Source organism: Hyperoodon ampullatus, assembly GCF_949752795.1.
Source record: "Hyperoodon ampullatus genome assembly, chromosome: 3".
Lineage (NCBI taxonomy): Eukaryota > Metazoa > Chordata > Mammalia > Artiodactyla > Ziphiidae > Hyperoodon > Hyperoodon ampullatus.
The window spans coordinates 140,166,113-140,183,826 of NC_136916.1; the positions used below are offsets into that span (position 1 = coordinate 140,166,113).

The 17,714-nt window shown below is 45.3% G+C and overlaps 1 protein-coding gene across 1 annotated transcript in view; it reads left to right on the top strand.

The window, feature by feature from the left end:
* Window positions 1–17,714, top strand: part of PRKCH (protein kinase C eta) — a gene marked incomplete at both ends in the record, with an annotated part of 225,295 nt that overhangs the window by 197,008 nt on the left and 10,573 nt on the right. The window contains 2 exons of the mRNA XM_079701199.1: window positions 7,494–7,632; window positions 8,272–8,460. Coding sequence (XP_079557325.1) covers window positions 7,494–7,632; window positions 8,272–8,460 — 328 coding nt within the window. The remainder of the gene's footprint in view (window positions 1–7,493; window positions 7,633–8,271; window positions 8,461–17,714) is intronic.

Below are 17,714 nucleotides of genomic sequence, written 5' to 3' on the forward strand. Positions count from 1 at the left end.
TTCTGTCATAAACATTTCCCTGCATTTTTTGCCCTTCATACGATTTTAATAGCTTTCATAAAATTCTGTCATGGATATACCATAATTTATTTAGCTGTTCCCCTATTAATAAATAAATTAGCTTGCTTCCAAAATTTGCTGTCATGCACAATACAGCAACAAACATCTTTGTAAAATAAGACTTAAGTTTACACTCTCCAAATCATCACTTCATGTAGCAGAGGTTGACAGTTTAACCTAGAAAGAATCCATAAGATGGTTTTGAATGTAAAAGGGTAATGTTTTCTAATCCTTTTAAATCTTAACAGGACTACCTATGATCCACTGGAAGCAAAAGAGTTGGATCCCTGCTTCCCGGCACTCAGCTATGCTACCCACTCTGACTGTAATTTCTCTCTAGTGTTTGTGGTCTCAGTGTGAAAAAGACCAGGGATGTTATCCTCAGGATACACTTCCCAAAGCTTAGTATCAAGCCCTCTCCTTTTTATTCCATTCTCCCTCCCCAGGTGAACTCATCCACACCCAGCTAATGACTGGCAAATTTCTATCCTTTGCCTGGCCTTTCATCTGAGTTCTAGCCGTGTATATTCAGCTGCCCATTAAACATCTCCACTCAGATGTCTAAAAAACACCTCAGGGGGCTTCCCTGGTGGCGCAGTGGTTGGGAGTCCGCCTGCTGATGCAGGGGACACGGGTTTGTGCCCCGGTCCGGGAGGATCCCACATGCCGCGGAGTGGCTGGGCCCGTGAGCCATGGCCGCTGAGCCTGTGCGTCCGGAGCCTGTGCTCTGCACTCAGATGTCCAAAATATGTCCAAAATAAATTCTTTGAGCCAGAACGTGCTCACACCTTCTTTCCTTTTACCTTCTACATCCTTGCATTACTAAATCCCATTGCTTTTTTTCCCCTAGTAGTTCTCCATCGATCTAGTTCTCTTTACCTTACTGGCCCACCCTGATCCAGGCCACTGTCAGTTCTTTTCTGAATACTCCATTAGCTTTCCAGCTGGTCTCTTCATGTCCTTTCTCATCCCCTCTGACCTATTATCCTTCCTGTGGCTGGAGGCTTGTTGTGAAATCAGATTAATGCTATCCTTCTCCTGTCTAAGACCTTTCAGTGGTTTCTTTTTCCTCTTGGGCTAAAGACTGAAATCCTCCCTGGACCCAGGTATATCAGGCTCCTGCCATTTCCTGCCCCCTTCAATATTCTGAGCCCCTTGCATATTGCCTGGCTCACAGATGACACCCAAAGATTTGTTGGGTGGATGAATGTCTGAATGTCTTCTCTGAGGTGACATGAGTGACATTACTATATCTAACTTGTGATAAAACCAAATTTTAGGCTTTTGCTATTTCAGTGACTTTTCAAAATTCTTTTACCAATTTAATACTGTCCGTCTTGCTTTGAAAAAATGTCAAGTTTATATAAACCCACATATTCAAAACCCAAGCCAGCCCTAAATGGTTTTGTTTTGAAACTAAGATCATAATCCAAACTCACTCTCTTGGCAAATGCCACCTCTTAACTCTTGACCACATGCCAGCCTCTCTTCCTTAGAAGAGGGCAGCAAGTTATCTTCTCAATATTTGACAACTAGAGAGGGATTTGCTATGCATTCCCTTACTCCTGTACCTTCAAGGATTGTGTGAAATCCAATCAACTCCCCCACGCACAAGCTAAGAACCAAAGCAAAAAAATCATTTTTCCAGGATTTTGATTTTGCATTGAATAATGTGCACAAAAATGGCCTCTGGGCATAATTCAGTGTCAGGATATTTGTTGATTTTCAGATGGTTCTTGTTTCTCAATTGATGTAGTCCTCTCGGGAAGCAGTCTACTAGGAGGATTAGCCAGTGACACAATAGCACTGCATGGAAGAGAGTGTGCCTATTGTAGTGGGTTTGGAGCCCAGGCCTTGGAGGGAGGTGAGCAGAACTGAGTTCAAATCCTGACTTTATCCCTGGCTCACTAAATGATGTTGGTGTAGAGCCTACTTCATAGGGTTGTTTTGAAGGTAAAATAAGAATATGGATTAAGCACTTAGCATTTAGTGAACATTCAATGTATGTTAGTGACTAATGACACTGATTGTTGTTATTATTACCATCATTATCATCATCATCATCCACAGAAGGTTTTTTCAGGTTCTCTGGACACACACACATACCCCCAAATGAGCAAACAGACAAAAAGCAATATACTTACAATAGTATATTGACTGTATATTTTAGGAAAACTAATAGCAAAGTTGTACTTCATTAAAAAATTGTTGTCCTTTAGATTTAGATATTAAAGTATGGATAAATGAGATGATTTCATGTTTTGGATTTGCTTCCAGATCTGGAAAAAGGTGGGTCAAGAAGGGAGAAAATGCACAGATGAAACACGATTGGGCATTGATAGCGGCTTTTGCTGTGAGATCACTACGGGAGTCGTTATGTTATTCACTATACTTTTGTATAACTTTGAGGTTTTCCAAGATAAAAATTTTTTAAAATACATTAAAAATAGCTACTGAATAGCCTCTTAGATGCATTCTTGTTCAGGGAGCCAGCTCTCAACTCACTGTCCTTTATTTCTTTTGGAAGAGTAACTGATGCTAGTGATCTAAGCAGTAAGTCTCTTGTCATTATGTTTTATGACTCTCAGAATAGCTCATGGTGGAAACAAAATAAATACAATTTCTGAATTTCCTTTGTCTTCAACCGCTTGAGAATCCTCTCTGAAACCACTGTGGGCATTTTAAGTAACCCTGATTACCCAGAAAGAACAATGTACCTTTCAGACCATCAGGGAAGATAAAATAACTCTTTCTACCCTTCTGTGCCTGCATAACAAAGGTATAGCTATTAGATACAAGTGCTCAATAAGCCGATGCATGATGAGCCCGTAATTGTGTACTCAGCAGTTTAGGATCTGAGCCTCTGCCCTGTATGAACTTGCAGTCTTCATTGTGTAGTCTTGTTAACTTTGGCTGCTGAGTTACATGTGGGCAGCGGAGGCTGAGGAACTCCAAAGCCCAAAACCGGACCTCTGCATATTTCATATTCAATTCAGGAGTCAGAGGGTGACTTTTTTGCTTTTTTTGTTGTTCTTGTTTAAGTGAAGGTATCTATTTACCCTTAGAGCGGAAGCTGACCGTGGCCATAAATGGTTCTGTAACCTTTGCATTTGCTTGAAAACCCTCTTCCGTCTGCATGTAAACCAGGGGAAACGATTATGCTTGGGTCCTCTCTGCTTTATAGTTGCCCCTCCTAAAGCAGTTTCTTTTCTCCAGCTTCACTAAAGCAAAGAATTTGAACTTATATTTCAGGGCTCTTCTTTTCCCCTGGAATCTCTCTCTAAGGGGTAAAGCACATGGATTTTTATAGGTTTAATTACTTTGGAACAAAAGTCCCAGTGAAGTTTATGGAACTTACTTCCTTCCCCTAAAAATAAAACAGGCTCTGAACTGACCAGCACAACTCACTGTTATCCATCTGACATTCTTCTGTTTATCTCTTTGGTCAGCATCTTCTGCCAGGCCTGAGCTGAGGCTAGGGAGGAATAAGGCTCAGCCCCAGCCAAGGGAGGAGACAGGTGCATAGACAGAGTCTTCTGGAGTGCCGTGGAAGGTGTGCTATCGTAGGGCTCTGAACTGGGTGCTCCAGGGGCATAGTTGACTAGCTGGGGACATCAGAACAGACCCTGCAGTGGAGGTTTGAGATATTTGGGCTGAGGGCAGAACTGATAGCCTGGGATTATGTTATGCTCTTAATCGAACCCCCTTAGGATCCCAATTTGAGAGTTTTGTCCTATTAGGTAGCATCTGGTGTGAAACGAGCAATGGCATTTCCCTCAGGGCTGGTCCAGTTCTGAGAACGCCTAAAATGAGACTGCAAACTCAGGACTGAGGTATAAAACCTGCCTCTGTGTCCTGGGGCATCCTGTGACCAGGCTGAGTCTCATCCCCAGTGCTGCTCGGTTCTGTGTCCTGAGTATCGGGGCTGTGTTCCAAGAGTTCTGTGTGCAGAGGGCATTGTGACGGGCAGCTTAGAAAACTGATGACAAAGCACTTTCTCTCCCTGAACAATTCCTGCTACCTGTGACAGCTGCAGAGCAATAAACAATCAGACCTCTTTACCTGGGTCGCTAGTGACAAGCTCTCTTGAGCAATCTCAGGTCAGCTCTTTTAGACCATTGTGGGTTTCTGTTAGCACTTGTTTCTGCTACCCAAGGAGATCCTTTCTGAGCCCTTATCAGGCATAACGGCTTCAGGAGAATTCAGAAATGCAGTCACCCTGTTTGGCAATGTGAGAGAGTCAGAGCGCTCTGGGAGCAGGACCACACGAGCCTGGACCGCTGGGCTGGAACATGGTGCTGATAAAGCCAGTCCCCAGGCTTGGGTCCCCCACGGCCTTGGTCTCTCCTGAAGCCACAGACTAGAGGTGGTTGGCTGAGGTTAGAGATTATAATGTTTGCATCAGTCCCCAGAGGAGCCAGACAACCAGGCGCTAATAGGGCCTCGGGTCTGAAACCACTTCTGGAAGAACAACTGCGTGAGACCGTGCTCTTGGCAGTGGCCGTGACCAGTGTCATCCTCACCCTCAACCTGTGCTTTTGGGATTCCGCCTTCACGTTGGCTAAACAAATCTTGCTCATGCTGGGTGTGTGTGTCTAGGGGTCAGTGGAGGAGGATACAGTTTCCACAGCCCACTGAAAGCATTCCTTGTGGGGGAAGTGGGATTCTGCTCAGGGAAAGGGGCGGGAGCCTGATTGGAGGACGGAGGCCGGGTTTGGGTTAGAGGCAGAGGAGCCTCGCTTCCTGTGGTGGCTGCACAAATACCCAGCACATCTTTGCCTGACACCCGGGAGACGCCTGGAGCGTGAGCACAGAGAGGAGGCTGGTCTGAGAAAGCTCTGCTGCTGTCACCTTGCTTATCGGGGATTCCTGGAAAACAGGACTTGGTTTTCATTCCTGGGTCTCTTCCAGTGACCACTGTCTGTAGGACCTGCATGGTCCAGCTGGATCAACTCACAGGGCCCAGTGTGGAAACCAGTCTCGCCAGTTCTGTCATCACCTGCTTCCTCTGAGCCACAGCGTGATTCCGGGCTGGACAGAGACCAGCCTTTCCCCTCGAGCCAAGCAGCCCAACAGACCTTTATTGTCAGAGCAGAGATGGGAGAACAAAGCTATGAGTGCCTCGACACCGCCCACTGGGGACGTGAAGCTCCAGAACAGCAGTCAGCGGCCCCCGCTGTGAAGATGCCCAGTGAGGGGCCACCAGCACTCCTAACAGCACAGCCCCAGGAGGCCTCGGCCTCGGCAGCCTCCCACCTGGCGGGTGACTGCAAACCTCCAGGGCAGGGTAGGCACCTAGCGTCGCCTTCTGGCTGGGCAGCCTCTCCTTACTGATAAGCCCGCATGGCTGCCTCTGAGCATGTCATTCCTTCAAAAAGCAAAGCATAAAGGTATCGCCCCATAGGCACAGCTGCTTCTCTGGACCTCTCCCGAGGCTGAGCTTAGAGGCTGGCAATGGCGTCGGTGTGTAGGACTGTTTCCCAGCTTGCCATGGGCCAGACCTCCATCTGTAATGATGCCCGGATATGCATGGCGAGGGGAGAGGTGGTGCCAGAAGCCTGTGTTGGGGAGGGGGTGTTCAGGGGGCACTGCCTTTCATTTGCAGACAGTTTTATTAGCATCCAACCCATGTTCCTGCCTCCACTGAGGCCTTTTACCAGACAGTTCTGCTGCTGGAAACGCACTTCCCTTAAGTGGATTCTGCTCCTAGGGGTTGGACGAAGGGTGGTAAGTGCCTTTTTGTCCTGTGCTCACCATAATATCTGAGGCTCCTGTGTATCTGGGGTACACCTAAACAAGCCCTCTTCTTACCCCGTTTTGCTTTTCCCTGGTTATTAACGTCCCCACTGACCCACTGAATCTAAGACAGAAACCCAGGGGTCATCAATTTTGCTGCTTCTCCTCATCTCCCTCCAAATGGTCATCGAGCCTTGATACTAATTGTGTTTTCACCAAAGCACTGCTGACTGACCGCCTGGTTTTCATTCCATCTGTCACCGTCCTCATTCAGGTCATCTCTTCCCCGGACTGCTTCAGCTGCCTCTAGCTGATCTTTTCTCATCAGCTGGAAATCTTAATTAGCTTCAGTGGGTCACTTTTGCCTAATATCTAAATATCAGAATTCCTTAGTGTGGCATTCAGGACACTTCACAGTTTGGACCTAACTTTGCCTCCTAGCCCTGGCATTTTGATGGCCCCCGTGCTCCCATGCGAGCCCCCTCTCCATCCTTACTACACCACGTGGGATTCCTGCGCCCACCTGCACCTCACACCTCTGCGTCTGCTCCAGGCAATAGCCCTGTCCACCTGCCCACAGCGACCTTCTCACACCCCTTCCCTGTCTGGAAGACGCTGACTCGTGTTTTAGGACCCAGCTCAATGTCTATTGCTACTGTGGAAATGTCCCTCTGTCCTCCCACTAGAAGGAATGAATTGTTCCTTCTTGTGTTTCTCTCACAGCACTCGGTTCATACTTCCTTTGTACCACTTGTATTATACAACAGTTGGTTCTGTCTCCCGCCCCAACCCCCTTCTCATTCTCCTCTCCTCCCTCCCCCACGTGTGTGTGTGTGTGTGTGTGTGTGCATGTGTATGTATCTCTATACACACACATCTATATGTATATATATATATATTTTAATTTATTTATTTATTTTTTTTTGCAGTACGCGGGCCTCTCACTGTTGTGGCCTCTCCCGTTGCGGAGCACAGGCTCCGGACGTGCAGGCTCAGTGGCCATGGCTCACAGGCCCAGCCGCTCCGCGGCATGTGGGATCTTCCTGGACCGGGGCACGAACCCGTGTCCCCTGCATCGGCAGGCGGACTGTCAACCACTGCGCCACCAGGGAAGCCCTACATGTATATATTTTGAACAAATATTTATTGAGCGCACTATGCTAGGCACAGTGGTGAACCAAACCCACCTGGTCCCTCCTCCATGGAGCTCACAGTCTAGCAAATATCTGTCTCCCCGTTATACTGTGAGTTCCTTAGGAAGAAGGATCGTCTGTACTCTTGATGCCTGTCACAGTCTGTGCCACACAGTGGCCACTTGCCCCGGAATGTTCACCGAGTGAAGTCCAGTGGGCAGAGATAGATGCCAGAGAACGGGGGGCGGGTGGGTAGATGTCTCATGGGCTTAAGGTAAGTGGGAAGCCTGGAAGTCACCTTCTCAGTTTCTAATGGGCAGCCTGTGTTTTGATATGTGGTTATTGGCCCATTCAGATGGAACCATCGTCTAGGAGCCACGAGGCAAATGTCAAGAGCAGATCTAAATTTCTTCTCCAGATAACACAAAGACGTGTGTGCCCTTTGAAGGGTGTGTGCAGAAAGCTCTCCCGGCTGCGTGATCTCCCATCCCGTGACCCAGCTCAGCCAGGTGGATGGTGTGGGGCCTGGCTGCCTCACCACATGCTGCTTTTTGTTTCTTGCAGAGATCTGAAACTGGACAATGTACTTTTGGACCACGAGGGTCACTGTAAACTGGCAGACTTTGGAATGTGCAAGGAGGGGATCTGTAACGGGGTCACCACGGCCACCTTCTGCGGCACACCCGACTACATTGCTCCAGAGGTGAGTGTGCTCGCTGCTTGAGCAGCTTTGGCAATCCAGGCTCTCTAGCAGCCCCGTCAGAAAAGCCACACAGGCTGCATTTATGTGCTGCATCTTGGTGGGTGGCATTGAAAGTTGACGCCTCCAGACTCCTTTGTGGCTCATTGGCTGAAAATGTCCTTGGTTCCTCCCAGTACAAATTTGAGTCCAAAAGTTTTGTCAACTTTGCAGTTGCTTTAGGGTTTAGCCCTGAATGAGGACAAAGTACGTTCCAGGCACAGCTATTTAATTTTTTTCTCTGCCTCTACTCAGTGCTTTGACCCCAGCCCCATTTAGCAGAAATAAAGACAAGCTCTTGAATCTTTCCCATAGGAGTGAGTGAGCCCACAGATATAGTTCCAAAACCCTTTCTGGTTTGGATCTGCATATACTATTACTTTGGCCTAAGCAGGCCATAGATGTTTGATCACCTGGATGACAAGGCCTCTGAATTGACCCCAGGGAAAACAGACCACTCTCTAGAGATGGAATGAAACGTATGCCAACACAGGAGACTCCCTTGTTTTACTTCATCTCCTAATCCATCATTTTCGTTAGTCATTAATGATGCATTTGTTCATCAGATGCACGAAGTTCTTCTCACATTACCCCTATGCACAGATCCTCCAGGAGATGCTCTACGGGCCCGCAGTGGATTGGTGGGCAATGGGCGTCCTGCTCTACGAGATGCTCTGTGGCCACGCACCCTTTGAGGCAGAGAACGAAGATGACCTCTTTGAAGCCATACTGAATGATGAAGTGGTCTACCCTACATGGCTGCATGAAGATGCCACAGGGATCCTGAAATCTGTAAGTGTGGTGCTCTCAGCCAGCTTTTGAACTATTGCAAACCAGCTTGCTGAGTGTGCTTCTTGGGCTTTGGGTTTGTTTGTTTGTTTTTAATACCACCTACAAGTAAGCTACCAGCTCTAACTGAAATCTGTGTTTTAATCTGTAGAATCAAAGAAGCAGAGTTTTCTCAGGCTGTTTTTTTTCTCTTATGCAATAGTTATTTTGGAGCCGATGCATGAGCAGTTGATAGCATTGTTTGCCATATATCAAGTATTTCTAGCACTTGTGGCTTCAGTGTAGGTGAAGTGATGCGCCGGCTTCATCCAGTCAGGACACATAAGGCCGTTGGGTCATGTGAACAGCACTCCCAGTTGTTTCGATACGGATTGTGTTTCTGTTGGCAACATCGAAGGATGAAGGGGCCTTTCCCAGAGTTCTGGGAGAGGAGAAGAGAGGTTTTCCAAAGTTGTGCAAGATCTTATTTGCTTCCATGTTATCCTTGTGCAAGTCAGGTGCCAGGCCCAGGATTCAGGTGCAGTGTAGAATATCACATTGAAAAAGCCTTTCATTCATGCATTTAAGGCATTGTGCTGGAAGCCTTATTTTCAAGTGTGGAAGAAAGTGGATTTGATGCTGTATGTTGAAAATAAGAAAGTAACATGTAATGAGAGAATAACATATAATTTGGGTCAGTTCTGTATTAGAAAACCATGTATTATTTCCCACTAAATGCATAGGAGGAATAAAGATGAATATTCTTCAAATAGGGAAAAGTCAGAACAATCCATTCTCTCCTGGATAGTGTCTAAGGGAGAAGAATTACTTTGCTCAAATCATATCCTTTCCAGTGATTTGAGACAAAAAAACTAAATTTGGGAAATATTAGCCATGCTGGTGAAAGACTTGTCTCTCTTTAGAAATTGCCAGTCATAGGGACTTCCCTGGTGGTCCAGTGGTTAAGACTTCACCTTCCAATGCAGGGGGTGTGTGTTTGATCCCTCGTCAGGGAGCTAAGATCCCACATGCCTCATGGCCAAAAACCCAAAGCATAAAACAGAAGCAACATTGTAACAAATTCAGTAAAGTCTTATTGAATGGTTTAAAAATGGTCCACATCAAAAAATAAAAAATCTTAAAAAAAAAAAAAAAGAAATCTCCAGTCATATAATTGGTGTCATTTTAAGGACATTTTGTATACAGATCACTGTGTCCTGGGGCTGATGACATGATTGTCCCTGAGAATTCTCTACGGTGGTCTTTAGAGACCACATCATCGTTTGAGTTGAACGTTAACCCACATCTGCTTCTCTCGATTTTTTTATTTCCAATTTTTAGGAGTCCTCAACCTCTTTCTGGCATTTAGAATCCTCTTAAGAGAATTCTTCCTGACTAAATCTGGGACCTAGATTTCACCCCTTTTAACTCAATCTCTGTAAAACCTAGAACAGGCACTAAGCAATGTTAAGATCATATGGAACTATTAAGATGGTTTCTCCTTAACCAGATAAATCCAATTACTTTTATTGGAGTATAGTTGATTTAAAATGTTGTGTTAGTTTCAGGTGTACAGCAAAGTAATTCAGTTATCTATATACATGTGTTCATTCTTTTTCAGATTCTTTTCCCATATAGGTTATTACAGGGTACTGAGTAGAGTTCCCTGTGCTATCCAGTAGGTTCTTGTTGTTTATCTATTTTATATGTAGTAGTGTGTGTATGTTAATCCCAAGCTCCTAATTTATCCCTCCCCCAATTACTTTAAACTATACCTTTGATGTATATAGAAATATTTTTGGTAACCAGGATATATGTTATCCAGGAATATCCTCCCTCCACAATCTTTGTTCTGGGAGAAAACAGAGCCTCTGGTGCCTAAAGAGAATCTACTCTTCAGTGTGGACTGAGTTGTTCCCTCTACTTCTTTCTGGGAAGCTGTGAACCTCTTCACTTCCCTTTATTTTGGCCCCTTTCTAATGCTAGCAGCTCAGCGGGTCACGGTAGCGGGTCATGGTGTGTCACTGGCCGAGCACTGATTTTCCTAAGTGGCTCTCTGTGTTCTGCCGGGAGTCTCCCCCTAGGAAGGAGCTTGGGTTTCACCCCGTGGCGGTCTTATCTCCCAGCTCTGTTACATTCTGGCTGAGTGACCTTGATGAGCTAACACACCTCTCTGAATCTCCGTGTCCTTGCTCATAAAATCTTATAAAATTGAGATAATAAAATCCATGTCATAGGGTTTACTGTCCAGATTCAGTGAATTCATACATGTACACCACACAGGAACACAGTAAGCATTCTTTTGCTTCCTCCTTCAAGGAGTGTACCTTAAAAGTGATTTTCTGGAAAACACTGGAAAAGGTGTCAGAGAAAATTACTAACAAACAGTCCCCGAGAGGATTTCTGAGACAGTTTTGTACATTACAGCCTCCAGACCTAAAAATAAAAAGCTTCAGTGCTGTAGCTGAGGAAATTCAGCTGTTCTCGGCAGAGGACTGAGACATTTAAACAGAAGTGTGATCAAAGAAAAGAAAGAAAACACTGAAGAGCGCTCAAGACTTGGGGCGAAGCACCCAGGAGGGAAGCGTCAGGGCGCGGTGGTGAGGAACCTTCCTCCAGAGCAGTGCTGTCCGAGGGCAGATGTTGGCTCTTTCACCTGCTGGTTGTGGGACCTCGGGAAGGTGGCGCAATTTTGCCATTCCTCCGTTTCCACATCTGTACCCTCAGGGTCTGAGATAATGCATGGAGGATAGCTGGAGCAGTGCTGAGCACAGAGTAGGTGCTCAGGAAGCAGCCACCACTGTCGTCAGTGAGAGCTGGCTGCATTTTTATTATTTTTTTATTTTTAAATTTATTTATTTATTGGCTGCGTTGAGTCTTCGTTGCTGCGTGCGGGCTTTCTCTAGTTGCGGCGAGCGGGGACTAGTCTTAGTTGCAGTGCATGGGCTTCTCATTGCGGTGGCTTCTCTTGTGGAGCACGGACTCTAGGCATGTGGGCTCCGTAGTTGAGGCTCACCGGCTCTAGAGGGCAGGCTCAGTAGTTGTGGCGCATGGGCTTAGTTGCTCCGTGGCATGTGGGATCTTCCTGGACCAGGGCTCGAGCCCGTGTCCCCTCCATTGGCAGGCGGACTCTTAACCGCTGTGCCACCAGGGAAGCCCTGGGTGTATTTTTAGATCCTTTGCCCTTTTCTCTGAAAAATTATGACTCTATTTATTGTATTAGGAAACCATTTAAACTGCTTTCTGGCTGTAATTGCAACTTGATTCAATTAGACCAATACAGTTTTTTTTAATTGCTAGAAGAAACCTAAGAGATTGTCCATTAAAATTCCTTCATCTAATAGATGAGGAAACTGAGATCCAGAGAAATTGTGACTCACCAAAGGCCATTCAGCACATTACTTAAAACAAACAAATAGATTAGAACCCTTGCGCAACTCTCATGGGAATGTAAAATGATGCAGGCACTGCGGAAAGTAATATAGCAGGCAGTTCCTCAGAAAATTAAACATAGAAGTACCATAGGACCTAGCAATTCTATTTCTGGTTGTATATCCCAAAGAATTGAAAGCAGGGGCTCGAACATATTTGTACATCAATGTTCATAGCATTATTCACAATATCTAAAAGGTGGAAGCAACCCAAGTGTCCATCAATAGATGAATGGATAAACAAAATGTTTTAGTCAGCCTTACAAAGGAAGGAAATTCTGATGCACGTTATAACCCGAATGAACCTTGAATGAATTATGCTTAATGAAATAAGCCAAATACAAAGGGACAAATGTATGATTCCACTAACAGGAGGTACCTAGAATAGTCATTCATAGAGACAAAGCAAAATGGTGGTTGCCGAGGGCTGGCGGCGTGGGTGGGTGGAGAGCTAGGGTTTAAGGGATGTAGAATTTCAGTTTGGGAAGATGAAAGAAGTTCTGTAGGTGGATGGTGGTGATGGTTGTACAGCAATGTGAATAGACTTAATCCCACTGAACTGTACACTTAAAAATGGTTAAGAAGGTAAATATTTTGTTCTGTATATTACACCACAGTAAGGAAAAAACCCTGGGATCAGAATCCAGCTTTTCCTGACTCCCAGTCCAGGGTTCTAAGCTAACTACACCTGGCCTTTCCCCATTTTTCTTCTACGTCTCATTAATAAGTGTCCTGTACCCTTAGGGCCCCACATTTTAGCACCCAGATTACTCCCTGATGTGATTCTTTCCACTTGTCCTAGAAGCATGAGCCACTGGAGGAAGCTACCAGGGTCCTGTGTACTTAATACCCACAGAACAAGAATCTGCCACCTATTTAACTTCCCATAAAGTAAGATATAACGTTTATGATAACAATGTTAGTGTTATTTAAAGATTGTGCATTTGAATCTTTCTCTTTTGACCTGAGATGAGCCTGTGACCGTAGAAGGAGAAACTGATACATTAGGGAATTAGGATCCCTGTCTAGTTCCATTTGGCAAATATTTGTCAGATGCCTTCCCTTGGCTTGGCCTGCGCTAAGTGCCGGGAAGCAAAGATGAAAAGACACATCCTCTTCTGTTGCTCACAGCCTAGTAGGAATGAGGACACGTAAATGGATACTTAGCTGGCTGCCGAGGAGGAATGATCAAAACTCTCTCTGGGGTCAAGGGCAGGGAAGTGACATAAGGACAAGGCAGAGGAAGCGGCATGTAGGCTGGGTGCTGAGGAACAAATAAGGGTTCAGTAGGGTTGACAAGGGGGAGAAGGGTATTCTAGACAGAGGGAGTAACTTGTGCAAAGCCTCGGAGGGGAGAGGCAGCCTGCGTGTTCAAACAACTGCAGTCACCACTTCCGCCGTTGGTGTGTTAGGTGCAGGGTAGGGGCTGGGAAAGATGAGTTTAGGAAATGGGACCTCTGAGGGGTTGGGGAGACATTCAGAAAGTGGTCTGTTCCTTGCAGTTGGCCACATAGGTCTGGAGCTCAGGAGAGAGGTCGGAGATGACCACTGTAACATGGTAGGGAGAACAGGGGAGAAGGCATGGACTGGGGGAGAGGGTGAAGAGTCAAAGGAGGACAAGGCCTGGGGACACCAGTATTGAAAGGGTGACAGTGGAAGAAGATTCAGTGAGGAGGTCAGGAAGGAATGACTTCAGGTTGTGTAAACATCTCAATCTGCAGCTCATCTGCTAGTTTTACTTGTGGTGAAATAGGCCAGTGGTTTTACAGTGTGATTTCCCCAGAAACTGATGCTTACAGTAGCTTTTGAGTAGTTCTAGCCAGATTCAGGAGCAAATGGTCCTCGGCCGGAAAACCGAGAGCTTGGGGAAGTATCTGTTAGGAGGTAGGTAAGTTGAAATGTTTTTAAGGACCCTGAACAAGCTTTCATTTTGTTGTGTAATTCCAGATCAAGGTAAGGTACACTGCTTTCTTGAAAAATATAGACTTCAGGCCTTTTCCAAGGATTTTGTGACCACCTGTGATTCTGGGAGCTTGGTGACTTCAAGAGTTCCTAATGTTATGAACCTAGAGGGTATCGTGCTTAGGGAAATAAGTTAGAGAAAGACAGATATTGTATGATATCACTTATATGTGGAATCTAAAAAATAAACTAGTGACTATAACAAAAAAGAAACAGACTCAGATATAGAGAACAAACTAGTGGTTACCAGTGGGGAGAGGGAAGGGGGCAAGACGGGGGTAGAGGAGTAAGAGGTACAAACTACTATGTATAAAATAAGCAAGCTACAAGGATAGATCGTACAACACAGGGAATATAGCCAATAGTTTATAATAACTATAAATGGAGTATAATCTATTACAAGTTTGGATCACTATGTTGTATACCTGAAACTGATATAACATTGTAAATCAAGAATATTTCAATTAAAAAAAAAAGTTCCTAATGTTGACTCCACTGGGTAGTGTCTTACATAGTCCCCAAAACTGTTAGGAAGTCATGCATGCTGTTTTGGGTTGTAATCATTTGTCATGGAGCTTGGTGACTATTAGAAACATAAACACAGAATTTCAGAGATGGAGGATCTTTAAAAACACTTTGTCTAACTCCCTGGTTGGTAGGTGAAGCTGAGGCTGAGAGGTGAACCAGCCTCACACAGTAGAATGGAAGGAGCACACACTGGTCTGAGAATCACAAGACCTCATTCTACTCCTGCCACTGCTTTCCAGTCTTTACCTCTGTAACGCAATGATGATAACACCTACAGTGCCCACTTCAAATGAGGTAGCACCCATGAAAGCATTTTCAAAGTGGTATGCACAATACAGGAGTAAGTTATTAGTATTGTTAAGTTATGAGTAGTAATTTTACAGCACGCTGAGAGGTGCCATTATCTTCATCCTCCCTTTGAACAATCCACCAACATCATCAAGATTATTAAGCACTTAATTGTACATGAGGCTGTGTTAGCTTTTTATTTTGGAGAGAGCTGTATTTCTGTTTTTCCCAGGAGCCTTTTTTTTTTTCCAATTAAGCATTTTTTTTCTTATACCTTTTTAAAATTGTACTTGATTTACAATGTTATGTTCGTTTCAGGTGTACAGCAAAGTGATTCAGTTATATATATATTATATATATATATTCTTTTTCAGATTCTTTTCCATTATTACAAGATATTGACTATAATTCCTTGTGCTATACAGTAGGTCCTGTTATTTTTCTTTTTTTTTTTTTTAAAAAGAAGATGTTGGGGGTAGGAGTTTATTAATTTATTTATTTTTGCTGTGTTGCGTCTTCGTTTCTGTGCGAGGGCTTTCTCTAGTTGTGGCAAGCGGGGGCCACTCTTCATCGTGGTGCGCGGGCCTCTCACTTTCGTGGCCTCTCTTTTTGCGGAGCACAGGCTCCAGGCGCGCAGGCTCAGTAGTTGTGGCTCACGGGCCTAGTTGCTCCGCAGCATGTGGGATCCTCCCAGACCAGGGCTCGAACCTGTGTCCCCTGCATTAGCAGGCAGATTCTCAACCACTGCGCCACCAGGGAAGCCCCTATTTTTCTATTTTATATACAGTAGTGTGTATCTGTTAATCCCAAACTCCTAATTTACCTCTCTCCACTCCCCAACCCCCAAGTTGAGTACCTGAGTGCACCCCAAAGAAAGATTTTTAACAAATAAACAGAGAAGGAGAAGGCACCCATTGGTGAGCTCTACCCATGCTGCTGCCCTTGCCTCTGTGTGTGATCCTTCCCCACCAGAGAGGCAGGAAAGCCAAGATCTCCGAGCCAGCCCTTCACATCCGTTCTCACCACCGAATCAGCATGGTGGGTCATCTCTACTTGGCTTCCTGAGATTTCCTGATGATCCTTTCTTTGGAACGTAAGGTCAGCACTGTTCCTGGAATTGGTGTCTTCTGGATATTTTACTTGCCCTTTTGTTTCTTCCCTTCAGAAGGAAATGCTTTCTGAATGCCTTCTTACCTTTTTAAATAGAAGGTATTATTATTATTCCATGTCTGTAGAAGCTGTTTGGATGCCCATTTATATAACACTAGAGAGCCATAGATGTTCAAGACCTGGGGGCTTCGTATGGTATGAAGTCAGTGAGTCCCCTGAATTCGGGGTGAGGGGTGTTCTTGTCTGTCGGTTAAGGAGAGTGAGGGATTGGACAGGATGGGCCCCAACATCTTACCCAGTGTAACTCCTAACCCAGCGCTACTTTCCTTCCCTCACCCTTCCCATCATCTTTACCCCCACCCCCAAGATTGGGTAGCCATACACCCAAAACTCAGAAGTCCTCCCAAATTTCACATGAGCGTGGATAGAGAGCTGAGAACTGGCGTGTGAGAACACTCCCCACGGAGCACAGTCGCAGGAGGAAGGGAGGGGGAGCACACAGCTTTTAGCCCAGTTTTCTACTTGAAAAAAATTCCCAAGTCATTAACCAGGGATCCTGACAACTGAAAATAACCATAGTATTCACCCCAAAAGGTACAGCGGAAGACTGTTTTTCTTGCTTGCCCTTTTGTCTCTCACGTCTCATCTTCGCTGTGAAGGTGTGTGTGTGTGTGTTAAACACACACATGGAATGTGCATGTTCCAAAAGCAAAACCATCCTCCCCTCCCCGCTCAGAGAACAGGTTGTAAAAACTGGGAACATCCACAGAAGGTAGCACAGGAAAGATAAATAAAGATACACACTCTTGTGTGAAAAACAGACCTAGACCTTCTAGATTGCTGACCTTAAAGATGATTTTTTAATGGGTTTTTTTTTTTACTTGGTTTTGGTATAAATACATGTTTTCTGTTGGCCACCATGTTACCGAGTTTCCTAAACTGGCAGTGAATTATCCCAAAATGTGAATAATCGTGACACAGACGAAAATGTGTAGTTTGCTTAGAGCTTCTGCGGTTGCGCTGAGCTTTGGCCTCATCAGCTCCAGAAAGACTTGAGGGAGTCCTCGTGAGTCCCCAGAGCTTAGGAAGGTGATGCCCTCTGTCTCTGAGGTGAGCATTCCTTTGTGCTAAATCATCTCCGGTGAGAGATCACAAGGCGCCAGTGCTGACTTGGGTGAGGTCAACGCCCTTTTCTCCGGGCTCACACAGGTGGCCAGGTTAAATAAGTGCTGAAAGGAGTTGGATGCACTCTCCTGAGTCACCTTTGTCGGTCTGGGAGGCATTGTAAACTTGGCCTCAGAAGGAGATTATAGCATGCTTTCGCTCCTAAGCTTTACAGAAATTAAACTGTGTGTTTGCATGTGGGCTTATCTGTCATCACACCTATCAGACTTCATCCTCTGTGCATTGTCTGCAGGAGTCTCGTTTGCCTCTGTGTACAGAGAAGGAACCACAAGTAATTGGGATCCTCTTTTAGCCCTGAGTGTGTCTCACACCTGTTACCAGGCAATTGACCAGAGCGGCACTGAGCTTGATCCTCTGCATTTCCTCCTCCCCTCCTGGCAAAGATTGGAATGCTCAAGGCAGAAGCCAAAGGTGGTCAGCCAGGAGGAGGCTGAGGAAGTGGAGGGAAAACCGGGACCAGGGTCATGCAGAGGACCCAGCTCTCCATCATTAGAGCCAATGTTTCAAATAGTGTTACGGGGAAAATCCAAAAGTAAGTTACTAAAAGGTCCTTTAAAAAGAGGATGGTTAACGTGAAGCCTGGCAGCCCCTGCCCTTTGCCGGGACTGGAGTTCCCATATGAGGAAATGGAGCTTCAGGCTTCTTACTGAAACTAACACCTTCAGAAATGGACCATTTATTCACAGATAGGCCAGGTTAGTGTTGGCAGAAAACAGAAAAATACTGATCTTCCTAGAGGCTTCATTTTTGGCATTCTTTATCATTTTATTAAAG